The following is a 27424-nucleotide window of genomic DNA, read 5'->3' on the forward strand; positions in this document are numbered from 1 at the left end:
TTTTAGCCAACTTTTCTATGAACAGAAAAAAATGCTGGCTGGTTGAACATTAGCGAGCGAAGCTAAATCTCCAGTGCTGCGTTAACTTTTAGAAAAACGAGCTTTTGCAGAGTGGCAGGTGCCAAGCACAAGCGATTATTGCTGGACATCAGACTAGCGACAGAAAACACCCTTTCCACGCTGGCCGAGCCGCTGGGTATGCTAAATATGTGTCTTGCAATTTGTGAAAGTTGTGGCAGTACATTAGAATTTTCTTTCCAGAAGCGAAGGACGTCGTCAACTTCGGTGTTCAATCTTGGCATTCCAAGGTATTGCTCGACTTCTCCTCTGACGTCTAGTGTTGTAGAAGACGAACAGGCCACAGTTGCGTATGACTGGAACATTGACTTGACTTTTTTTGCACTCGATGGCTCAGGGACACGGTCAGGGACAGTCACAGGGTCAGCGACAAGGGAAAGGGATGTTACTTTTTTATTTACACTGCAGAGAAGTTCTGTTTGATGAACTAACAACTCCCGGATCTCAATCTGTTTGCCTTGAACCTACAAGAACAATACAATTAGCTATGATTATTTATAATAATAATAATGAGTTTTCATACATGTAGGCCTAGCATTATTGTAAGTTAGCATTTATTTTATTTTAATAAACCATGGTTAATTTCTGAATGCTATACCTTTGTGTAATGAATTACTTGCCTTTTCATCTCTTGCAATCCACTCGTTCTTGAAGCGTGGATCTAATAATGCAGCCAGAATAACGTGAGTGTCGTCATAAAACCTTTGATAACGAGTCTCAAAGTTCTCAGCTAGAGTTTCTGCGAATGCGGCTGTTTCCAGTGGAGTGTCACTGGAAACATCAGACATCATTCTGTGTATTTCTGCAACTGCCGGTAGGATCATCCCCAGGTTTCCCAGCTCCTTTTGTAAACTGTCTGTCAGTTCAGCAAATGGTGTTAGTACTCTCACTAAGCCTTTAAGGAGGAGGACATCATTGCATGCGATTTTCCCATCATCTGTGATCGACGTCAGCCTGTTTTGCCACAGCGTGTCCTTCTCAAACATTTTCAGCACCGACTCGATCATCCGCAACTGACTGTTCCATCTGGTTGCGCATGCAGTTGTGGGACGAACGCCTAATTTGTCGATTTCCTCTGTGTTCAGTGTGCTTTTTCTGACTGTTCTGACTATTTTCCCAACCTTGTTGATTATTGAATTGATTGCATTGTGCTTCGCAATTGCGTCTTTAATTGCAAGTTGGAGTAAGTGGATCGGACATCTTAGGTGAAGATTTGATTTGGTGATGTAGTTCTCTACCATCATGTTCAATTGGATGGCCAGCTGGTCTGTATGGAGCTGCAGGAGTGCAACATCTGGAGCATCACCCTCACCATCTGTCTCCCTGTCCCCGAGATCTTGGTCCAGCTGATCCCCGAATTCGCTAAAACCAGGCAGATTGAAGGCTTTTACCATATTGCTGGCGCTATCAGTTACTACTCTGATAACACCACGCTGAATATTCCAGCGTCTCAGGACCTCCTCATATTTTTCAGAAATGTGCTTCGCTGTGTGGTGTCCCTGAATGTGTTCACAACTCAGCAGAACAGTGTGGCCTTGAAAGTTTTCATCTACAAAACTTCACACGATACCCAGAAAACTGTGACCTCGTCGGCTCGTCCAAATATCAAGGGCCACTGAGAGTCCACTGCAGTTCTGTAGCAGAACGCACAATTTGTTCTCCAACTCTAATAAAGCATGTGGCATGAGTGTGTCACGGACCGTGCTATAGCAAGGTGGGGTGTAGCCAGGCTGTGCAATGTTCGCAAAATAGCGCATCCCTTTTCTTTCTCCTTTGGTGAGTGGCTCATAGTCCATGTAAATCATTTTAAAGAAAGCCTGGTCTAGTTCACTCTTCCTCTCCTGTGAAATATTTACTTTTGTCGCTCTTTGTTGAAAGAAGCCTTTAAATTTACTGCTCTGTGTCTCTTTACATGTTTCCTGTGATTTTTTTTTTTTATCTCTGCAAAAAAATGTAAATTGAACATAAAATTTAAATTAAATATAAATAATAAGTAGCCTAAATGCCAATACAATATTTACAAATGTATTAATTCTGCATTGGTGGTTTAGGTTGTTCAAACTGAATAATACCGACCTTCAGATTTTTTTTCCACGTGTGAGCGAAAAACTTTGTGTTTCCTTGACACGTGCCTTTTAAGATTCCACAATTAATCTTTTGACGTTGCAGTCACCTCACCGCACTCGCGTTCTCCTTTGTCATCACTACCTTTTATAATACATTTATATTTTTTCTCCCCTTCTTCACGGTAATATTTCAGAAACTCCATTTTTCTGTCTGTCTTTACCTGTGCTTACTGCTTATTACCAACTTATAAAATCGTCCATCATATAATGGAGATGCACGGGTGGAAATCGCGAGGGGGTCGGTAAAAATATAATTAAAATCATGTGATAAATTAATTACATGATATATACTTTATATAAATGTTTATGAAAGTACTAATAAAACAATACAAATGCAAACAAATGCAAAATATGATTAGAAACATTTTGAGTCCCCCTCCGTCTCCTGATTTAAAAACACCGCTCCTCGCACCTGGCAAAATCACACAACTATGCTCCAAGCTCCGCTCCCACTCCGCACCGCTCACATACTCTGGTTGTCAGTGCTGTCCTGTGATTTATCACTAAAGTAGCTTAGAATCTGAAAACTTATTATAGCATGTTTGTGTGCAGCGCACATGAAGCACAAGCGCGTGCATAGAGAGCAGCGGTCGCGCTGCGGGTTCCCGGTTTGTGTCCATTCTCAGACTGTTCTGTGTACTTTAACTGTAGAAAATGTTGTTCCGAGTCGAAACTACGATACAAAAAAACTACATCAGTATATCATCATAAACGCAGCCGTTTTTGTCTTACGTGAACGTAAACAGATGAGAAAGAAAACGCACATGTACAGTATTTTTGCTAATAAATGTGCTGTCTGTCATTAATGTGAATCAAAGAACATAAAAAAATCATTCACTGCTTTTGACTGAATATATTTAATAACTTTACTTGATTAATCTTTTTATTTATAAAAAGAAAACTATGCAGGGTTTATAAACTTTTAAAAACAAAGAGGGTGGGACAAAATCATGTTTAATCTGAGATACGAGATTTATGACTTGGGAGCGGGGAGATACGAGGTTACGCACTCATTGATAAGAATGATACAGACACAGACGTCACTGCTGCCAGTGGTCTTCATCAAAGTCTGTGGTCGCGTCGAGCCTTTTGACAAGAGATAAGGCTTTAAGGGGTAACTAAACCCCTGGTCAGACCCTCCACCCACTAGCAATTTTTTGAAAAATGCTGAAAAGTGGGCAGAGCACAGCATAGATAGAGGGGACAAACCAAGGGCAGGGCTGAGTGGGTGGGGTGTGAACCTGAGACCCGCAGTGACAGATTAATTGACAACTGTTGTCAGAGTCGCTAAAATGGAGAGTGACTCTAGTGATGCAAGTAGGTTTGCAACAGAGCGTTCATTTGAAGTAGAGGACTTTTCTCCCCCACCTTCACCTGAAGTGGAGGATGTCGAGGTGTCTGAGGACACAGGGCCAGGGCCTGAGCCATATCAATTCAAGCCACTGGCTCAAACTGCGCTCTTAACTCCCGGATTCTGATAGGCATCCGACGATGCTAGCGAAGCAGCCGCGCAAGAGAGAATGGGGCCAGTCTCCGAGTAAGGTACTGCGTCGCTTTTCAGCGTGAGCTGTGTGGAGAAGCCCATTTCCACCTCCATTGCGTTGGAGAAGCAATAAAATGCAGTTTGCACACTCCAGCTCTAGGCGGGAACTCAGTCTTTCAGGCCAAGTGCATGCAACCACTGGTGCCTAATTTTCAAGTCTGCTGGAAAACTATACAACTACTGTTGCAACCAGCACGTACCATCCTGACCACTGTAAATAAATCTATGCTAACTTGAAGCTATCCTAACTAATGCAATACTATGCTACTAACTAACTATGCTTCTAACAATACTAAGGTTATACTAACAACTATGCTAATTAACAACATAGGCTACACAAAATAATCTAAATAAATATATAATAGGGCTGCACGATATTGGGAAAAAATGACATTGCGATATTTTATTTTTATGCGATTTATATATTGCGATATTTTTTCTTACAAACAAATGGGGTGAGCACACTTACATTCTCATTTTAAATGATTTAAATGTCGACACCATCGTGTCAGTTGATTAATATGTGCGAGGGAGAGAGAGCAAGACAGCGCTCGTGTTGTTTGAAAACGGCTCGCTCTCTCTCTCTCTCAATTCAATTCATATTGCTTTATTGGCATGACATACAAAGGTACATATTGCCAAAACATTGTACATGTCAGAATAGAAACAAACAAAACAAAAATACATATTCATAAGAGAAAAAAAAGAAAAATAATTACATGCAAAATAAATCCATATACATTTCTATAAACATTGATGGTACTTCTATTGATGGCTTACTTGGTGCCGGTAGACCGACCTTTTTTCTCCCATAAATAAAACCTGTTAGCCCACTTGGGGTATTTTACATCCACATTGCCAACTTCGAGTCAGTAAAAAAATTATAAAAACAATAATTTAATGCTGGTATTCAAAAACATTTAATTCAGTACAAGTAGAATTAGAAATTGGATACATTTTAAAACTTCAATGCACATGTATAATAAGCCTAGTAATAATAACCCCTAGTACTATCAATCATAACATACTTCTACAGAGACTGGAAAACTGGGTCAAATAATGAGAAAGAACCAAATTGCCTATCACAGCTATGCTGACGATACCCAGATTTACCGAGCCTTATCTCCAAATTACTACAGCCCAATTGACTCCCTCTGCCAATGCATTGATAAAATTGATAGTTGTGCCAGAGCTTTCTTCAGTTAAACAAGGAAAAAACTGAAGTCATTGTATTTGGAGACAAACGTGAAGTTTTCAAGGTGAATGCATACCTTGACTCTAGGGGTCAAACAACTAAAAATCAAGTCAGGAATCTTGGTGTGTTTCTGGAGACCGGTCTGAGTTTCAGTAGTCATGTCAAAGCAGTAACTAAATCAGCATACTATCTTCTCAAAAACATTGCAAGAATTAGAGGTTTTGTTTCCAGCCAAGACTTGGAGAAACTTGTTCATGCCTTTATCACCAGCAGGGTGGACTATTGTAATGGGCTCCTCACCGGCCTTCCCAAAAAGACCATTAGGCAGCTGCAGCTCATGCAGAATGCTGCTGCCAGGATTCTGACTAGAACCAGGAAATCTGAGCATATGACACCAGTCCTCAGGTCCTTACACTGGCTTCCAGTTACACAGCTGCAGCTCATGCAGAACGCTGCTGCCAGGATTCTGACTAGAACCAGGAAATCTGAGCATATCACACCAGTCCTCATGTCCTTACACTGGCTTCCAGTTATATTTAGGATTGATTTTAAAGTACTTTTACTTGTATATAAGTCACTAAATGACCTAGGACCGAAATATATTGCAGATATGCTCACTGAATATAAACCTTACAGACCACTCAGATCACTAGGATCAAGTCAGTTTGAAATACCAAGGGTTCACACAAAACAAGGGGAGTCCTCCTTTAGTTACTATGCCGCCCGCAGTTGGAATCAGCTTCCAGAAGAGATCAGATGTGCTAAAACGCTAGTCACATTTAAATCTAGACTCAAAACTCATCTGTTTAGCTGTGCATTTATTGAATGAGCACTGTGCAATGTTCACACTGTGCAAATGTGATTGCACTATATTTTCACTGTTCTTTTTTTTAATGTAAAATAATTTTCTAACCGTTTTTAAATTCATTTTAGTTAAGTAGATTTTTTCATCATTTTAAAAGTTTTCAAATTGCTTGTCTTTATTTTTGTTATTATTTTTCTTCATGATTATTTTACTTTATTTTATGTGAAGCACTTTGAATTAACATTGTGTACGAAATATGCTATATAAATAAACTTGCCTTGCCTTGCCTAGTAACAAGTAGACATTTAAAATAAATCAATAACTGATATCATAGTTTATAACAGATAAAATCAGAGTTAAGGCTTGCTTTATGTGTTGCTCGACGAGGATTTCTCAATCTCAAACTTAAAATCCTGAGCACACAAAATGCCGTGGAAGCTCCTGCCACGGAGTGAAGAAGAGGTGGCGTTACGAGGATTCTCAGACAGTTGAAGTGTCCAATGGAGCACAACCCCACCTTTCCAACAAGCCATCATATGTGTTTCTATGATAATTCCAGGCAAAGCAAGCACAAAGTAAATGAAAACATTCTGCATAGATATTAAATTTGTGCATGTACGCTTATTTTAGATATGTGTTTACATGTCTCTATTTATTCCATACATCAAGATATTCAAATCCAGTCTTTTCTAGTAGTTAAATCAACTTCCTGACTACAAACATGTCAAGTTTCAAAGCTCTCAGAGCTTGTGTGATTGATCTGCATTAGTTTATATGCCTTATCTCCCATACGGACAGGCTATATTTTAGCCCTTTATTGGTTTTGGGGTGTATAACAATATCTGTTCATTTAACAATCTTAGCAGTAAAATATTTTTAGCCAAGAATCAATTTCAAATATATGGGAGACCTTAGAGATGAGGAAAAACATTGTTGGGTTTAGTTCTACCACCGGTAGGGGTATCTCAAAAACTAAAGCACTTTTTGACCATTTGTCACTAGCCTATTAAGGCGATTCAGAACCGACTCTTTTTTTGAGAGACAGATTTATCATGCACTTTTTGATTAACAACTTTGCAGATTGTTTTCATTTAAGGATAGCTACATTATAAACGGTAAAAGAGATATTTTTCAAAAACCAAAATGACCTGCTCTTTAAAGGGGGGGTGAAATGCTCATTTTCACTCAATATCCTGTTAATCTTGAGTACCTATAGAGTAGTACTGCATCCTTCCTAACTCCAAAAAGTCTTTAGTTTTATTATATTCATAAGAGAAAGATAGTCTGTACCGATTTTTCCCGGAAAAACACGAGTGGCTGGAGGCGTGACATGTGGGCGGAGCTAAAGAATCACGAGCGCCAGTAGGCTTTTGTGTTGAGCGCATCTGGAAGCTGTGACACCGTGAGGACAAAACCAACCAAAACAAACCATGGCTAACAGTCAGATTCAGCGTATATTTATGATCCAGAATCAGCTCCAGAGGCTGAAATTGAATAAGAGCAGCATCAGCAATCAGTCTCTATGTGGTATGTACTGAAACTGTATATATTTGCTTAGCGGTTTTGGAAAATGACTAAGTTCCACTTTGTCATCTTTTTTTTTTTTTTTAAGCTGTACATGTGGAAAGTGCAGTTTGATGACAACATCGCATGTTGTTTACTTGATGTGCTTACGCGCCGATAGCTAAGTTAACAACACAGAGATATTTTAAGCAGTTTTACTCGTGCAGTTTGATGACAACATCGCATGTTGTTTACTTGATGTACTTACACGCCGATAGCTAAGTTAATAACACAGAGATATTTGAAGCAGTTTTACTCATCGCATGCGGTTCCAACACACGATCGGGACCCTTTTCGTTGGGACTGCATTATACTTAAGAAATAAACGATGTGCAAATCCAGCATCAAACTGGACCTTGTTTGTAAAACAAGCATCTTCGAAATGCAGGGGAACAAACAAAAACACTTGCACAACTCCGTTGAAGCTCTGTAAAAATAAACTACATCCACTGGTCGCTTAATGCTGTTTCTCTTTTGGTAATCTGTGCAGGGTTGTCTTGCCCTGGCAACCAAAAACACACTCCTTTTGTGACATTTCGCGACACTCTCGCTCTGATCAGTGAAGTCTGTTGTGCTCTCAGTGCTGTGCCATATGGGAGCGCGCGCTCTTCCGGCAGACGTGACCTCAGGACCCATATAAGGAAATTTCGCTCCATCTAACGTCACACAGAGCCATACTCGAAAAAAACTTTCCGAAACTTGTGACAAACCAGAAGTAGTATTTTTGGAACAGAAAAACTCCTTCAAACGTACAACTTAATTTTTTAAACTTTGTCCATGTTTAGCATGGGAATCCAACTCTTTAACAGTGTAAAAAACTCAGTATGCATGAAATAGCATTTCACCCCCCCTTTAAATAAAGTAATCAGCAAACGCTATGGAACCAAATAAATAACAAATGTTTAAATAAATGTTTAAATGAATTTTCAAATTCTAAAATATTGCCAAACAGGCGCCTATTTACATTTCCTTTCAAAACTATCTTCTACCATCGTCTTGTCTTTCTCACCTCACTCTTGTCAGTCAGCTCGACTCACTTTCCTCACATGATGCACTATTGCTCAATCATGATTCAGCACACTACATTGAGCATTTAGTTTTTAAGTGTCTGTTCTCTAACTCCACTAGGCTAAATTATTTTTGTTAAATTATTTTTGCCGCGGTAGGAAAAAATGACATTACCAGTTTTGAGGCTGAACCCCAGTATAACCGAAAATTCAGTCTGCCACAGCAAGCCTGTTACCCAAAAAACATCTGACTTTCGCCCCTTGGTCTTCTATATTCTTTGCCCAATTTGGGGGGCGCTTAGCTGTGACAAGAGGGGTGAGGCAGGGCTGAGGTATAGTGTACAGTCAGCAGATTATTTTGCAAAAGAAACTTCTGCAGGTTGACCGACTACAATGTCTAATTTCCCCGCTTATCATGCAGCCACTTGTATGATGAGTAAATAATTTAATGCAAAATATTGATTTGACATATTTTAGTTACCTCAACATGACTTGCAGTACACACTTGAGCAGTAGTGGTTGTATCAATAACAGACCACTAGATTGCGCAATTGAAGAATCAGAATTGTATTGAAGGGAACCATGTAGAAATATAAATTAACAATGCTCTGAAAAAAAATTAACAATGTTCTGCTCTAAGCATGTAAGTTTGTGAAAGGACTTGCAGTGTAGATTATGAATATACTTAAGATTCACAAATACCAAAACAACATGTCTACATCATACAAGGGTTGTGACTGTGAGGAAATTTTCCCACTAGTTTATCAACATGTGACAACACCGATAATACTGGTATCACTGAAGCATGGGCGTTCACTCTTTCCCTGGCTTTCCTTCGCTTTTAAATAGCTTTGATAAGTGGAGTGCACATTCTAATTAGAATTACCGTATTTTCCGGACTAAAAGTCACACTTTTTTCATAGTTTGGCTGGTCCTGCAACTTATAGTCAGGTGCGACTTATTTATCAAAACTAATTTGACATGAACCAAGAGAAAACATTACCGTCTACAGCCACCAGGTGTGCTCAGTGCTGCTCAGTGCTCCTGTAGCCTACACTGAGTAGAATAGAGCGCCCTCTCGCGGCTGTAGACGGTAATGTTTTCTCTTGGTTCTTGCGACTTATATGTTTTTTTCCTCATCATGACGTATTTTTGGACTGATGTGACTTATACTCGGGTGCGACTTATAGTCAGAAAAATATGGTACTGGCAATTCGGCATCAATTGCTTGAATGCAACAACAAAATACAACGTCAAACAGTGTAAAACATTGTGATATGAATTTAAGCTCATATCGCCAACCCCTAGCAAGGTTATATTACATTAATTTCCCAGTAGATTCCACATTATTATGAACTGAAATGAATGAACTTGAACAAGCAAGCCACAGTAAACGTAAAAGATTTCACCATGCATGTGCATGACAGAGTGCAACATAAATATGTATTTCGAATTTCAAATTCTATTTCAAGGTAAATTTGAAGTCCAACATCAAAAATATAATTGGATTGTAGCAACAATCACTTTCTGGGGAATAATTAACTCAAATGAAGTGAATATTCATGAGTCTATGAATATAATGTGCTTATTGCTTACAAATATTAAATTACCCAAAGAGGGAATATTTAATCATTTAAAGGTAACCTTTACTAGAATTAATTTAAGTTACTCTAGACAATCTGTTCGTCCAGCGAACTGGAAGCTAGACTTCCTTATCAAAATTCAATAAAAATACCCTTCTTACAAACTCCAAGAAATATTAATCTTCTGATCAGGAAAAAACAATATTTTCTGTGTCTGTACTACTAAGATTACTGAAATTAATTAATATAAAACAAAGCTCGTAGCGTAGATCACACGATTCAGGGACTTCGATCTCAATGAGCAATAAAACAATTCAATTCAAGCAAATTATAGGATTTAATAAAAACAGACTAAAGAGTACATAACTACAATTCACACGGAGTAAATATGAGTATATAGCAAAACGAAAATACAATTTAAACAAGGTAAACGAACATGAATAATAATGAGATAAATGAGAGAGAGAGAGATAAAGAGAGAGAGGGGGGGGGAGAAAGTGAAAGTGAGAACCAATCTCAGCGTGACAATTTCAAACAGTTAACTTTGCAAGAGACCCCAAGTCATTGAATAATTTCACAAACATGGAATAGCCTAGACAACCTTAAACTGCAATTTTAGTTGCGATATAAGAAAGTACTTGCTTTGATCTGGCTCTTGTGTGTAGCTGCGCTCAAATTGTCCGGTCCGTGCGGCCAAGCGTGGTTCTTTCCAGAGCAGATGATGCGCGAGCTCGATGGTTAACGCGAAGGTAAACTTTGCCAAAAGATGACTAGACTTAAGTTCGTTTGGCTCGTGAAGGCAATTGAACGAAGTCAAATATCAGAAGACAATAAAGAAAAACTAGAATGAAACGAAAAGTAAAGAAGAATAAACGGAGAACTTCTTGAAGTCCGGTTGCAAAGCTGGGAATCCTCTTTTCTCTCTGGCGGAATGCCCAGAATACAGGTTTCCCTGAGCTTTTACGTAAATCTAGGTTTACACCTATTTTTCAGTATGAGCCAATGAAGTGTAAACAAACTAAGGCGGGAAAAATCTTCTTTGTTTGCTGATCTCCGCCCACTGGTCTAATTTATGGCGATGTCAAAGTTAAACATTTTTCTTAAGCAAGATCGTTCCTCTGAAACAATGCATCTTTTTGTAATTTGCTATCAAGATTCGTTACAGTCGTGTTTTTACGATTATACAGACACCAAGAACTATGATTTTACCAATCCCGTATCCAAAGGTACAGAGTTATTCTTAACTAAATGCATATAAAGTTTGCATTAAACACACAGTAACATTCATATATTCCACTATGCCGCATACATACATTTGAGCACAAAAAGAGAGACATTAAAATACATTTAGAGGTAGTTTTAGTAAAAGAAGGTCCATGGGCTAGCCAAAAATGTCTGAGCCTGTTTGTGAATGTATGTGAGTCTCATGAATGTGTGTGCGTCTGTTTCACTGGAATGTGCGATCAAAAAGGGGGGGTGTTTGTCTTCCCTTTTGAAGTTCGATATCGCATCTCTGGATAGTCTCCAAGGTGTTATAACTCTCATCCATGCCAGGACGTTGCCGTCATGGCGGCGCCCAGGGTGGTGAGTTATGTTGTAAGAGGGTTGTAAAACGAAAGTCCTTGTTTTTTTTTTTTTACTCACGTTCTGGTCTTTGGGTGTAGAATGTGTCAAAAGGGTCAGGATTCATTAATATGGAACAGATGGTTGAATACCATCCGCTCATTGGTGTTACAGGATTATAACTTAAATGAGCCTGTACCTTATATCGTCCACCAACTGTCTACAATTTATTTTATTTATCTGTGAATTAATCAACATATTATTTTATAATATAATTTACATCATCCAGTCAGTCAGTGCTGTAAAAAAGAAAAGAAAAGAAAAGAGGAATACATATGACCAAATTTTTTAACTTTTCGATACTTATAAAGTAAGGCTGTGCGATATGGACAAAAAAACCTATCCCGATTGTTTTTTTTTTTTTATCAATTTTGTGATTTCGATTTTAATCACGATTTTGACACACACAGACATGCTTTACAGTCATAAATGCCTTCAGTATAAATTTGAAACATATTTCCAAAAGAAAACCAATGAGAGTCAAAATAATCACTAAGTAAAGATGTCAAACAAAATCTAGACATATGGCAACAAATTATAATATAATATAATAAAATAAAACCAGTGTTCAGGGATTGTTTTATTTTTTTGTTTGTTTGTTTGTTAGATTTTTTGCCATGCATTGGTCATAAAGCTCACTGTAGTGGTGCCTCAGGTGTAATATGTTTTGCCCAATATATTTATTGCTCAAGGTTCACACGTACTCCGTCTGCATGTACGCGGTTCAGAAGCAGCAACGAGAGCACATTATTGTAATGCGAAAGCAAATTAAAATAATGCACAAGCGCGAATCTATCCGCTTGTATGCAGATTTCCTTTGCTCTGTTAACAAAACCAGATGCGCGTGCTCAGATCATAGACTCAGATACACGCTGCCTTACAACGTGTCTCCTCTCACTCAACCTGTGTACTGTGCACTCACAACTCTCTCCATGCTCATGCGCAAGATATTAAATCTTTTGCACCTTTCTATTTCTAACCTTTTCTGTTTTCATCTTTTTACTGCGTGCAGTGTGAACGTTCTGATCCGTTAACATGGGCTCGAAAAAAAAAAAGGCTACGCATCACAGACAGAATGTGTGAACATGGTGTTAGGCATATGCCCAGTCTGCTGTGTTCTCGCGCTTCACTTAGGTGCGCTGCATCCTGATTGGTTCAGATAACATACTGCGGTAGGTCGGGGCTGCGGAAAATCGTGCTACAAAGCGATTTAGAAATCGCGCACACTCAGATCGCGATTTTATTTCGATTAATCGCACAGCCCTATTGTAAAGTGTGGTTATTTTGTATTTAAAGGAGTCATATGATGCGATTTAAAAAAAAGAAAAAAAAAACTATCTTTGGAGTGTTACAAAGCTCTTGGTGCATAAAGAAGATCTGTAAATTTCCAAAGACTAAAGTCTCAAATACAAAGAGATATTTTTTATCAAAGTTAAGTTAACCACGTAGGGCTGTGTGATATGGGGAAAATATCTAATTGGGTTTTTTTGACCGAGATTGCGATTTGATTTGTGAATAATGTCAATAATGTGCAGCACAGTATGGGTATTATTACCCTGCTGAAAAAAACAAACAAACGAAAAAAAATTCTTACAGTTTCCATGAAACCATTACAAAATTCCTTTTTGTTTTTGCCATTATTCCAATAGGAATTAATGTTGTTCTATCCAATACAATTCCCAATATAACCCTGAAATCTTTCAATTGTGTTTTGGGAGGGTCTCTCTCTCTCTCTCTCTCTCTCTCTCTCTCTCTCTCTCTCTCTCTCTCTCTCTCTCTCTCTCTATATATATATATATATATATATATATATATATATATATATATATATATATATATATATATATATATATACATTTATTTTTTTCAGCAGACAAGATTTTAATGGTATAACTAATTTTATAGAATTAACTTAGTTACTGAATTTCACTGAAAATATTAATTTTTTATATAAATGAAGAACTGTATTTCTTTAGTCAATTATTAAAGTATTACATGTTAAACTGTATTTGGGATTTTAAGAACAAGTGGAAAATGTGCTGAATGTTACATTTCATTCAAGTGTAATTAGCTAGCAGTTATACTGAAAGTACATTTGTTTATCAAGCCATCCATACTGCCAGATGCGCTCGTGGAGATTTGCCGTGCAAGGCCATGCAAGAATACAACCGAGCGTTACGAAACAGGCTGCATGAGTGCGGCAAGTGTGAATGGCTCGTCCGTGACGTGGGATTTGTGCTGCGTGGTGAAGAGAGGAGCGAGTATGAGAGACATTCAGAGACACAGGCTGTGTGTGCAATCTTCTGAATTGGGAATAGCAAACATGCAATAAGAGATGCTCTTGATATGCATTGTGAAGCACCTCTTGTAAATTATCTTTTTTGTTCGTTGTCTGTCTTTTCAAATCTTAAATTTAATTTGCCTAACTATTGACCTGACCCTGTAGACGCCATAATCCCACTCTGTCTCTCTCCTGCTTTTTTTGTTTTTTAAATGGTGGCCATTTACACAGCTGGCTAGAGCAGTGCTGATTGGGGAGAATGGAGGTGCGCTCGCTCTATTGGTTAGTAAGTTTGTCACTCAGGCTGCAGACATGCATATGCTCTGGAACAGACTAATATGGAGGACTGTTTCCTGATCCAGGAAGAGTAGACTACAATTACAACTACTATTCTTACTCACAGACTGTACATTTTTTATATATATATTTAAAGAATTTACCACTCAAAAATCCACTTTAAACAAATGATTGGCGTATTGGAGTGACATACATTATCCATCTTTCCCATCTTTTCAAAAAAGTTCCCTATTGCAATCTCAAAGCAAAAATAATCCTTTCCTCCTGAAAATATTGTAGATAATGTCAATCCATTCCTTCATGGTGGGTTAACCTGGTTTTAACAACCTTTTAGTAATAGCTTTTCTATTAGCAGCACTTAGCATCCGAAATAAGTATTTGACATGAGAAGAAACATTTTCTTATGTTAAGGCGCCTAAATATATAGACTAAATTTAAATTGAATGTCCATCTGAAAAATGCTTTGCAAAACTTTATAAACCTCCCGTCAAAATGGAATCAATAATGAACAGGGCCAGAATATGTGAAAATGAATTGCTTCTAGGCATCCACAATGTCACCAGCATGCCAAAGAGTTGGTCTAGTGCTTCGTTTGAGCTGGAGTAATGAAAAACCTTATAAGGCTTTTCCAGCAAAACTCCCGCCATAGAGATGAACTGGAAGTTTTCCACCTTTTTGTAACCCCTTGTAGATTCTTGAGATGAGTCTCTGGTTAGAGCAAGGAAGATAAGCCTCTATAAATACTTTTAACAGAATGTTATCCCAGCCTTCTAGTGCACACCTCTTCTGCATTTGGTCAGTATAATACCGGACCTGAAGGAATCTGTAAAAATCGTCCTTATCCGAGCCAAATTGCCTCTTCAGATTTTGAAAGCTATTCATAGTCCCCTTATGCAAAAATGTACAGCATGCTGTTAAATCTTGCAAAGTCCATCTATTAAATATTGCATCCCATCTATAAGGCAAAAAAAAATTATCGAATGCATACCATCTCAGGACCTTTACCGCCTCCTTCAGGTTATTTTGAGCTATTACCTTGCTCCATATCTTGAGTGACAAACATATCCATAGATTTACCAATTCCCTTAGATTATTCAACAAGTCCTTATCTCCAATTGCAGCCTGAATTGAAAATTCATCTGACATAGCACTTTCAATCTCCTTCCATCTAGCACAATAATCTGGGTTGCACCAGCATATTAATGGCCTCAATTTAGTGGCGGTATAGTAGTCTTTTAAGCATAGGACAGCGACCTGGCCCTTGATTTTTCAATTGTAAACTCTGGTATCTAATTCTTGGCCTTCGTCCCTGCCAAATGAACCTTGAAATATGCTTGTCCCACTCCTGAAATTGTTGGTCAGGTATATCTAGTGGAAGGGACTGAAAGAGAGACAGCAATTTCGGCAAAATAACCATTTTGACAGAATCCACTCGTGATCCGAAATTAAGAAAAGGTATAAGATCCCATCTCCTTATGTCTTCCCAATCTTTTTGTTCAGGGGGATATAGTTAAGTGAGAAAAAATTGGCCAAGTCTATTGGAATGTTTACCCCCAAATATCTACCGTATTTTTCAGACTATAAGACTCACCTAAGTAAAAGTCGCATCAGTCCAAAAATACGTCATGACGAGGAAAAAAAACTCATATAAGTCGGACTGGACTATAAGTCGCATTTATTTACAACCAAAGAGAAAACATTACCGTCTACAGCAAAGAGAGGGCGCTCTATGGTGCTCATTGTAGGCTACAGGAGGACTGAGCAGCATAGAGCACCCTCTCGTGGCTGTAGACGGTATATTTCTCTTGGTTCATGTCAAATTAATTTTGATAAGTCGCACCTGACTATAAGTTGCAGGAACAGCCAAACTATGAAAAAAAGTGTGACTTATAGTTCAGAAAATATGGTAATTGAAACATTTCAAATTATACTTATTTTTCATATTTACAAAAGGGCTGTAATTAAAACAGAGAATTTGTGTTTTTGGAACATTGTTTATACCCAGAGAAAGAGCCATATTGCTCCAATAATTCCAGTAGCCGTGTCAAAGATCGCTCAGGGTCGGTAAAATACACCAATACATCATCAGCGAACAACTATATATCACGTACGGTGATACAAGAAACACAGGAGAGATCCAAATGCAGGTACGAGGTTTATTGAGGGGCAATCCAAAAAGGGGTAAACAGTCCAGGCAGGGTCAAAACCAGGATATCCAATAAACATAACAAAAAACAAGAACACACGGCAAGAGCAGACTCAGGAAAGTATCACACATAAGACAAGGACTCCATGACACAGACTCAGACAGACCGGGTATAAATACACAAAAGGGTAATGAGGGAACAGGAGACAGGTGGGGAACAATCAATCAGCTAAAACAAGGAGGAAGGTGACCAAATAAGGGAACAGGAAGTGATAAGGTGACAGACACCGTGCGAACGGAGGACACCTAGTGGAAACCCAGGGAACACAACCCAGACACTGTGACATTATACAATTTGTTCTCCCCCATACATAGCGATTACTTTAAAGGGGGAGTGAAATGCTCGTTTTCACTCAATATCCTGTTAATCTTGAGAACCTATAGAGTAGTACTGCATCCTTTATAACTCCAAAAAGTCTTTAGTTTTATTATATTCATAAGAGAAAGATAGTCTGTACCGATTTTTCCCGGAAAAACACGACCGGCTGGAGGCGTGACGTGTGGGCGGAGTTAAGAATCACGAGTAAGCTTTTGCGTTGAGAGCGTTTGGAAGCTGTGACATTACCGTGAGGAAAAAAAAATCCAAGACAAACCATGGCTAACAGTCAGATTCAGCGTATATTTATGATCCAGAATCAGATCCAAAGGCTAAAATTTAACAAGAGCAGCATCAGCAACGACGTCTCTATGTGGTATGTACTGAAACTGTATATATTTGCTTAGTGGTTTTGGAAAATGACAAAGTTCCGCTTTATGTCGTCTTTTTTTTTTTTTTTAAGCTGTACATGTGGAAAGTGCAGTTTGATGACAACATCGCATGTTGTTCACTTGATGTGCTTACGCACCGATAGCTAAGTTAACAACAAAGAGATATTTGAAGCAGTTTTTCTCACCGCCTGTGGTTCCAACACACGATCGTGACCCTTTTTCGTTGGGACTGCATTATCCTTAAGAAATAAACGATGTGCAAATCCGGGGTCAAACTGGGCCTCGTTTGTAAAACAAGCATTTTCGAAATGCAGGGAACAAACAAATGCTCTGCGTCCAGCCCCACTAGTACTGCATCTATATTATATTCTGTTATATGGTTAATTACGTGTAAGGTCCTTCTGATACTATCTTGAGTTTGCCTTTGATCAAGGCTAATAATTAGGTAGGAAACCCTCTATTCGTTTGGTTATTATATGGGTAAATGTTTTATAATCCTGGTGCTCTGTAAAAATAAACTCCATCCACTGGTCCCTTAATGCTGTTTTTTTTTTTTTTGGTAATCTGTGCAGGGTTGTCTTGCTCTGGCAACCAAAAACACACTTCTTTTATGACATTTCGCGACGCTTTCGCTCTGATCAGTGAATGTGTGTGCTCTCAGTGCTGTGCTATATGGGAGCGCACGCTCTTCCGTCAGAAGTGCCCTTAGGACCCATATAAGGAAATTCCGCTCCATCTAACGTCACACAGAGCCATACTCAAAAAAACTTTCCGAAACTTGTGACAAACCGGAAGGAGTATTTTTGGAACAAAAATACTCTTTCAGACGTACAACTTAATTTTTGAAACTTTGTTTAGCATGGGAATCCAACTCTTTAACAGTGTAAAAAACTCAGTATGCATGAAATAGCATTTCAACCCCCCTTTAATATTGTTGTCCTGAATGATCCATTTTCTCAGGGGCTCAGTAAGGATTGCAAATAAGAGGGGGCTAATTGGGCAGCCCTGTCTTGTTCCTCTTTCTAATGAAAAGGGGCTAGAGACAGCCCCATTTATTTTTTATTCTTGCCCTTGGGCTATCATAGAGAGTTCATAATGTTTTAATAAAGGTACTATGAAATCCAAATTTGTCCAAGACTTTATACAAAAAAGACCAATTTACACAGTCAAAATCTTTTTCTGCGTCCAGCCCCACTAGTACTGCATCTATATTATATTCTGTTATATGGTTAATTACGTGTAAGGTCCTTCTGATACTATCTTGAGTTTGCCTTTGATCAAGGCTAATAATTAGGTAGCAAACCCTCTATTCGTTTGGTTATTATATGGGTAAATATTTTATAATCCTGGTTCAACACGCTAACTGGACTAAAATTACCATATTCAGACTTATCCTTCCCCTCCTTCAGGACTAAAGATATATTACCGTCTCCCTCCAAGAGGGGGTATACTGTTCTCTTTCAAAACCCAATTAAAGGGAGACTGCAGCACAGGGGTCAAAGAACCCTCCATTTATCTGTACCATTCAGAAGGGAACCCGTCCGAACCTGGAGCCTTATTTGGTTTAAGATGGGACATGGCTGAGTGAATTTATTTCACTGTTATTTTTCAGTTCAATTCAATTCAAGATTATTTGTATAGCGCTTTTTACAATACAAATCGTTACAAAGCAACTTTACAGAAAACTATGTTTCTACAATATTTAGTAATGGCTTATAAGTGGTGATTGTCAGTTTGTGCACGTATGACAGGATTTGTAAAAAAAATTCATACAAGACGTAGTCAGCCAGATGATGAACATTATTAATATTATTAATAATTAATAATTGTTATATGATGCAGTCACACTTGTAGCAATATTTGTTAGTTAATAATAATAATAATAATTCTTTACATTTATATAGCGCTTTTCTAGACACTCAAAGCGCTTACATAGTCAAGGGGTATCTCCTCAATTCTGTTGTTGATTCAGGGTTAGCATCATCTGGGGTCCTCTGAGGGTCAGCATCATCTCGTCTCAGGTGTTCTGGATCCAGACTGGAGCTTGTGAAAGTCCCGTAGCAAAACATAGAAACAAATAGAGACATCATTAGCATAGCTGCTGATCCAACAAAGTAAAATGAATTATTTTAACCCAAGCTAAAGAATGAAAATGTGCATTTGATCAGATGCAACTACACTCACAATTTAAGATACATTATTCGAATGCTTGGCGAAAGAGATGCATTTTTAATCTAGATTTAAACAGAGAGAGTGTATCTGAACCCCGAACATTATCAGGAAGGCTATTCCAGAGTTTGGGAGCCAAATGTGAAAAAGCTCTACCTCCTTTAGTGGACTTTGCTATCCTAGGAACTACCAAAAGTCCAGCGTTTTGTGACCTTAGGGAGCATTATGGATTGTAGCGTGGTAGAAGGCTAGTTAGGTATACAGGAGCTAAACCATTTAGGGCCTTATAGGTAAGTAATGATAATTTGTAACTGATACGGAACTTTATTGGTCATCCAATCTTTTACATTTTTAACACACTCTGTTAGCTTAGATAATTTAGAGGTTTCATTTGGTCTCGTTGAGATATATAGCTGAGTATCATCAGCATAACAGTGAAAGCTAATTCCATATTTTCTAATAATATTACCAAGGGGCAACATGTATATTGAAAATAGAAGGGGACCTAGGACGAATCCTTGTGGCAATCCATATTTTACTGATGTTAAATGAGATGACTCCCCATTTAAGTAAACAAAATGGTAGTGATCAGACAGGTAGGATCTAAACCATCTAAGAGCCTGCCCTTGAATACCTGTATAGTTTAGTAATCCATCTATGAGTATTTCATGATCTATGGTGTCGAACGCAGCACTAAGATCAAGTAAAACTAGAAATGAGATGCAGCCTTGATCTGACGCAAGAAGCAGGTAATTTGTGATTTTAACAAGTGCAGTTTCTTCGGCTACAGGTAACAACTCTTTCAGTAATTTAGTGGGTACAGGATCTAATAAACATGTTTTTGGTTTAGATACAGTGATAAGTTTATTTAGCTCTTCCTATCCTATATTTGTAAAGCGCTGCAGTTTATCTTTGGGTGCGATGGATGAAACTGAAGTGTTAGACGCTGTAGAATCTACATTCGCTATTGTATTTCTAATGTTATCTATTTTTTCAGTGAAGAAATTCATAAAGTCATTACTATTAAACGTTGGTGGAACATTTGAATCCCACTGTGCTAAATAAAAACCTTGGATTGTTTTTCTATGAGTTTGTGTATATGCTCTGCCCTAGCAGTTTTTAGAGCCTGTCTATAGCTGGACATACTGTTTTTCCATGCAATTCTAAAAACTTCTAAGTTAGTTTTTCTCCATTTGCGTTCAAGACTACGAGTTACTTTCTTTAGAGAGTGAGTATTACTGTTATACCATGGCACAGTACGTTTTTTTCTAACCTTTTTCAATTTGATTTGATATCAGTTACGAGATTCCTACTTTGTTCACGGTTTAGTTTAGGCAGATTAATTTTCTGGAAAAATCTTCCATTTTCTCTCCATCTATTTGAGGTTGGGAGTATATTTTTTTTTTATATAATATTTTTCAAAACAGTCTTGTATTTCATAAATTTGTAATGCATAGAATTATTAATAGGATTTTTATTTTATTAATTGAAATCTCTGCTTGTTGTTTTTTCAGCCTATAAACTAATAATTTGCTGGCTTTTCCACTCCCTTCATAATATTTATTTTTTGTAAAAAATCAACTTTTTTGTATATCTTTTGTATAAATCTCATTTATTTCATTATTTTCTTCCTAAGAAGCTCTCAATTATTTTATTTTTTTATCATTTTTGTCTTTGTGAATTTGTTCCTGCTTCCAGCTATGGTCTGAAAGGTCCATGTTCCCCAGATCGAAGCCAACTACCCTGTTTAGATCTTAAGATAAAGTAAGAAAACAGTCAGTCCTCAAATATGCCAGGTGTGGATTTGAAAAGAAAGTGTAGTTTCTCTTTGTAGGATTTAATTCTCTCCAGATATCAATTAGCCCGATTTCTTTCATAGCCAGATTGATCTTTTTGCTTAACAACTTGGACTGGGCTGTGTGTGTATTTAAGGCGTCCAGTCTGGGATTTAGTCTAATGTTAAGATCTCCCCCGCAGATTAGGACCCCATGGGTCTCTGCTGTTATCAAATCAAATATCTGTTTGAAAAACTTCCAGTCAGAGTTAAAAGGAGTGTAGATGTTAAATAAAGTAACCAGTGAGCCCCTTAAATTTCCCCTCACGAGAATAAATCTTCCCACTGTGTCCTTTTTCTCAAAAGTGGGTTCGAAGCTAGTCTTGTTGGATCAGTACTGCCACCCCACTCCTGTGTCCTGCCTTATACGAGGATGAGTACTGGTGCCTAAAGCCCAAACGTTGTAATTTAGCATGTTCTCTATACGAAAGATGTGTTTCCTATAAAAACGTCACCTCAACTTTCTCTCTTTTTAGTTTAGTTAACATCTTAATTAGCCCTGTCACGATAACAAATTTTGCTGGACTATAAATTGTCCAAGAAATTGTCACGTAAACGATAATATTGTCGTTCTAAGACCGGTTTAAACTAATATAATGATAATGGCATAATAACGCAGGTACACCTTTTCAAAGATCAACAAACTTTTATTTTATTTTATGGCAGATTCAGAGCAAGAAATACCAATATGTTGACTTTGTGTGGCTTATAATTAATTAATTTTGTATGTTATATTATGTGTATATGCCAGTTAAGGATGTTCATATTGACCGTTTAACTGTTAACCGAGAGTAAATATTTTGACCGATGATTGGGGCCTTTCACATCGCATTTTTTGGGTGCTCAAGTTCATTATTTCAAATGAAGTATGTGCGCTCATAATGGAAGCGGTGCAACGCGCACACAATGAGATGCGTTCGTTTTTTCCAGGCGTGTCTGCACCACATCTAATTAAAAACATCTCAGCTTTTCAGAATGACGCAAGCGAACCAGGTCATGTGAAAAGAACCAACTCACTCAGCTTCCTTCGGGGTGAAATTCCCCATTGTTTTTGAAAAAGAAGATAATTTTTTACTTTTCTTTGTAAATAGATCTGGTAGCAGAGTTACAATAAGGGTTTTTCTGTGGTTGAAATCCATTACTGAAATGTCCTTGTTGTAACCGAGCGCCAACTTCCCGCTCTCTCTCGTTAAGCCAATAAGGATGTGACTAAAACTGCAATTCATCTACTTGAGGCTGGCTGCAAAAGTGAGTCAGTCCCATAGACTCCCCATGTTAAAATGCCCCACCTTACAGCAGAAAAAACATGTTTACAGCCTGGTGCAAAAAATTATTTTGGTCTAAATAGATAATTTTGACTAAATAGTTAAATAGCGTAATTCACACTACGGGTGACGTCACATCCAACATCCACAAGCAAATGAAAGGCCCTTCCAAAGCTGGTCACTCTAGCGAGACGTTATCGCTTTATACTCTTTCTGTGCCATCAGAGAGTGTTTTCTGCTGTGGGCTGTACACAGGCTGCGCTTCAAACTAACCCCACATAATGACATTACAATAGCCGCATTTCCACTGTCGGGCCAGTGCGAGCCAGGGCTTAAAGCGGGCCGGGCGGGGCTCATAGCCCCGGGCCAGTAGCACGAGGCCAGAGTAGCGGAGGGTTTCCACAGTGGAGCTTGAAGCACCGCTGCACGTCACTAAAACACGCCCTTTACACGCCTCTCAGAACAACGTCATGCAACCTCATTATTTCACCATCAAAGAGAAGTTTTCAGAAAACTAAGAAATAAGTCACTGGAACATGGCGATCACAAAACCAACATGATAAAAGCCGCCGTTTGTTTGCATGCTTTGTTATATATTCAAATTCAAAAGCAAAGATGTTTTAACTATAGAATACGTGATACATTGATCATATTGATTTAATTTATCAAGACTCAAAATTAATCACACATAAATATACTTTCTATTTTATTAATTTTTAACGCTTATGAAAATAGCCTGCTTATTCAGTCGAGTCTCTTTCTGTTTATTTGTAGTCACAGTAGCCTTTACGTCACATTATAAGAATGAATGATAATATCTTTATTTTTTTATAAAGGCTCCCGAACAAAAACATTATTATATTTTTATGATAGGCTACGTGGAGCTAAACTCTCGAGACGAGGCTTGTGACAGATAATATAAGTTAGCCTACTAAATAATTACACGATTGTGATAGAGAATAAGAAGCTGACGTCTGATTTCTTCAAGCGGTTATATTTACCATGTTTAATGTTAATGCCCAGCGTGCATAGTCTTTTACATCGCTTATAAATATTTTTGCCTTGTATGGTGATTATAATCCACATTGGATCAAGTTATTTCAAACACTCGCTGCTGACTGAAAGTGAGTTTTGAGCTTGACGTATTTAAAAAAAAGTGTTTAATGCTGGTGTTAGCTGTTATCTTTCTGTTATTATCCACAGCGCAGACTCTATTTTTATAAAAGCTCACGAACAAAAATCATTATTGTATTTTGATGATACGCAACGTGGAGCTAAACTCTTGAAACCAGACGACAGATAAAATGTTAACTTACTTAATACATACACAGTTGTTATAGAGAATAAGAAGCTGATGTCTGAATTCTCCAAGTGGTTGCATTTACCATGGTAATGTTAATGTTTAGCGTGCATAGTCTTTTACATCGTTTATAAATATTTCTGCCTTGTTTAGTGATAATAATCCACATTGGATCAAGTTATTTCAAACACTTGCTGCTGACTAAGAGTGAGTTTTGAGCTCAACTGATTTTAAATTCTGATTAACTGATTCTTTAAAACCCGTGTTAAAGCTGTTATCTTTCTGAAATGAACCGCGCTGACGCTCTCCAGACGCTGAGAAACCCCACCTTTGTTCATAACCCCTCCTCTAGCCCCAGCTGGCCCGCTTTGGCCCAAGGATTTCGTCGGGCCGAAAAAAACTGGCCGTTGGCCCAGAGGAAGCCCCGGCGAGGCACGATTAAGTGACAGTGGAAACGCGACTGGCCCTGGCACGCACTAGAACGCCCGGTCCTAGCTCGATAGTGGAAACACGGCTAATGGGAGTCCCGAGCGAAAAAAGAAAATAATGACTCAACGGACTTACCCGTTATATTCCTCGCACACAGCAGTTTTCAGATCACTAACATCCTGATTCCTGGTGTCTAAAAGCCTGTAATTTTTCCTTATAGTCCAAAGCTCTGCCAGCTCTGTGCCGTTCCCTGGTTTCTTAACGGTATGCCACGTGAACCGCTGGATCCGCTCCAAAAGCGAATCCGGGTGCTTAATTACTGACACCGGGAACCCCCTCTTCGCCATATTCTCTGTAGCCTCCTCCGCCGATCCATACAACAACTCCCTCCTGATATAAAACTCTGAATTTGACAGGGAACGGCATCTGAAATCGAATTTTCTTATCCTTCAGTACCACTTTTGCTTCGGCATACTCCATTTGCTTTTTTAAGACATCCGGCACATAATCGTGATGAAGATTTACTCTTTACCCGAGATGTTGAAATCCTCACTTTTGCCAGGACATTCTCTGCAGCTCTTCCTTCATCCTGTAGCTTGACATCTTGACAACTATAGACCTTGGCAGGGCATCTCCCGGCAGTCTCGGCATCAAGGCGCGGTGAGCTCTTTAAACTCGAAGTTCAATTGTAGCTGGAAGCTCCAAGCCCTCCCGCAGCAAGCGCTCCACGTACATCACCATCGATGGGGAATTTTCCTCTGCTCCCTCTTTAACGCCTCCCCCATTAACTGATATTTTCTCGTCTGGAGCAGCCCTCTAAATCAGTCAGCTTAGCGTCATGGTGTATCTGAAGGTGCAGCAGCTCCTGCACGGTATCTTCCGCCACAGCCGTGTTTTGTCAATCTGCCTCTTCAATCCTAGTATTGGATTTATTTATTTCTTCCCGAATTGCATTCAGCTGCTGACTATTGTCTTTTCTGAACTCTCTCAGCTATTTAAGTGAGGCCAAAGTCACCGGTCTCTTTTTGACCTCCTCTGAGTTGCGTTTGCTTGTCATCATCATTCTCCATTACGCCGCTAGGCGAGGAAGTTTGGCTAGCTCCTTCGACGTCAAATAACTCTGTCTAGTTTGGACTTTTTAATTTTTCACTCTGGGCATTCTTAAGACCCATTGTCTTAAATCAAACTGTAAACTAAGTTTGTTTCTAAATATTCGGGTTGTGGGTAACTTTGTCCGAAATTATCGGGAGCATGTTCTCTATGTTGCCAACTCCTGGTTCATCAAACTCGAAGTCTATAATGGATTTTAATATTTTTGTCTCTGTGCTCCGGGACATACGGCATCACAGTATGGTGCGGGTCGAAACATTTCCATCACTCACTTGAGGTATTCAACCAATCACAAAGCACTGGATAGTTGGCCAATCACAGCACACCTCGCTTTTCAAACCGATGAGCCTTGTAAAAATCGACATGTTTCAGAAAGGCGGTGCATAGAGGAGAAACAATAATGTACAGTACATGGAAAATAAACAAAAGGTTTTTTGAAAAACCGCATGAACACATTTCATTACACCAAATCCACAAAATAATGTTCTTTTTAGCAACATCAAATGACCCCTTTAATTTTTATTTGTTGCTATGTCTTTCCTCTATACACTCCAGTTGTAAAGTGAGTCAAGTTTTTAGTTGTTGTTGTTTTTCAGAGAAAATTATTTTCTTATTAGAAAATATATCAACCCTTTCTGTCATTGGAAGCATTCTGTGGAAATTATTCATGAGATTGTTTGTACATTGTGTGAACAGACCTTGAGCTCATTCAAGTATGTTTTGTTTTCCTCCAACAGTCCCTTCTTACAGCCAGTTGGAATTTCATTTCCTCTCTCAATCTGTTGTTTACCTCTGTTTATGAGACCTCATCAACCTGTACCCCTCCAAGAGAGAGGTGGGAGAGAGATGCAGACATGAGTAACATTTACTACGACTCAGAAAGCCCCATTCCTGAATTCGTGTTCCCTCCAGACGATCCTGAACACTCTCCTACATTCACCCACAGGTACAATGCACACAAATGACAAATTAAAGTACCGTATTTTTCACCTGAGTATAAGTCACATCAGTCAAAAAATACGTCATGATGAGGAAAAAACATATATAAGTCACACTGGACTATAAGTTGCATTTATTTAGAACCAAGAGAAAACACTAATGTCTACAGCCGCGAGAGGGCGCTCTTTGCTGCTCAGTGTAGGCTACAGAAGCACTGAGCAGCATTGAGCGCCCTCTGGCGGATGTAGACGGTAATATTTTCTCTTGGTTCATGTCAAATTAATTTTGATAAATAAGTCGCACCTGACTATAAGTCGCAAGACCAGCAAAACTATTTAAAAAAGTGTGACTTATAGTCCGGAAAATACAGTACTGTTTCACACTGTACATTCCTACATTCTGGTTTAACTTTTTTTAATATGCATATTTGTGGTGTCACTGTCATTGATTAGATGAATGCAACAAGAAGGTTCTAGCATTGCATATCCATAAGTTTTTGTTAACTAATTTATTAGACCAGGGGTTTTCAAACTGTGGGTCGCGACCCACTTGTGGGTCACAGAATGGAACAAGGTGGGTCGCACAAAGTCACTTGGTTAGAGCTAAATTTGCGTTTCATTGACACACACACACACACACACACACACACAGTTCAGTCTAGGGCTGAAGCGAAGCAAGTCCGGTGGAGTGATTGGCAAATGAGCGACACCTGCGGCACTCACCAGTCTCGAGAACCACGGAGGAGATCGGAAGGATACAAAAGAGGAGCGATGACAGTGAAGGACGAGAGAGGACCAGGCCTGGGCTTTATTTTGTGTTTGTTTTTTATTTGTACACAGCAGTCATCTGCGAAGGGCTGTTTTGTGTTTATTTGGTTATTAAAACTTTGTTTGATTGTCCACCGGTTCCCGCCTCCTTCCCGAAGGAGTCATCGAGGCGGTCCCCAGCAACTCACTCCAGCCCACCTCACCGAGAATCCTCGGTGGCAGACTCCTTCGCCCACCACTGTGGATTCACCCCAGCAGCGAGGGATCTTCGGCAGCGCGTCCCTCCTTCCTCCCGGGCTTCGGCACCAGTGTAACACATTAAAAACTTCACAATTATGAGGAGGAGGAGGCAGGAACCAGGAACCCACTCATCATAATGATATAGCCCACCAGCATGAATAACGAACTGCAATATCCTTAGTGTGATTTTCAAATTGTAATAAAGTCCGCGTGCGGTGCGTTGGGGTCTCAGAGCAATGTAATTAAAAGGTTCAATCGGTCCGCATTATTAAAAGAGAAAAAACTTGCTCACATCAATACACTTTATTCTGGTGTATCATGAATGGATTTTCTGCAACAAAACAGCAGCGCAGATT

General features: G+C 38.7%; 1 protein-coding gene across 3 annotated transcripts in view; it reads left to right on the forward strand.

Moving 5' to 3' along the window:
* The window catches only part of pkmyt1 (protein kinase, membrane associated tyrosine/threonine 1), a 51532-nt gene that overhangs the window by 17060 nt on the left and 7048 nt on the right, over positions 1 to 27424 (forward strand). For 2 of the 3 annotated variants that reach the window (XM_052612176.1, XM_052612174.1), the window contains exon 7: positions 25860 to 26068. The exons of the other annotated variant lie outside the window; for it this stretch is intronic. In XM_052612176.1, the coding sequence (XP_052468136.1) occupies positions 25860 to 26068 (209 nt within the window). The remainder of the gene's footprint in view (positions 1 to 25859; positions 26069 to 27424) is intronic. 3 annotated transcript variants of the gene reach the window in all.

The sequence above is a fragment of the Carassius gibelio genome, chromosome A12, assembly GCF_023724105.1.
Source record: "Carassius gibelio isolate Cgi1373 ecotype wild population from Czech Republic chromosome A12, carGib1.2-hapl.c, whole genome shotgun sequence".
NCBI lineage: Eukaryota > Metazoa > Chordata > Actinopteri > Cypriniformes > Cyprinidae > Carassius > Carassius gibelio.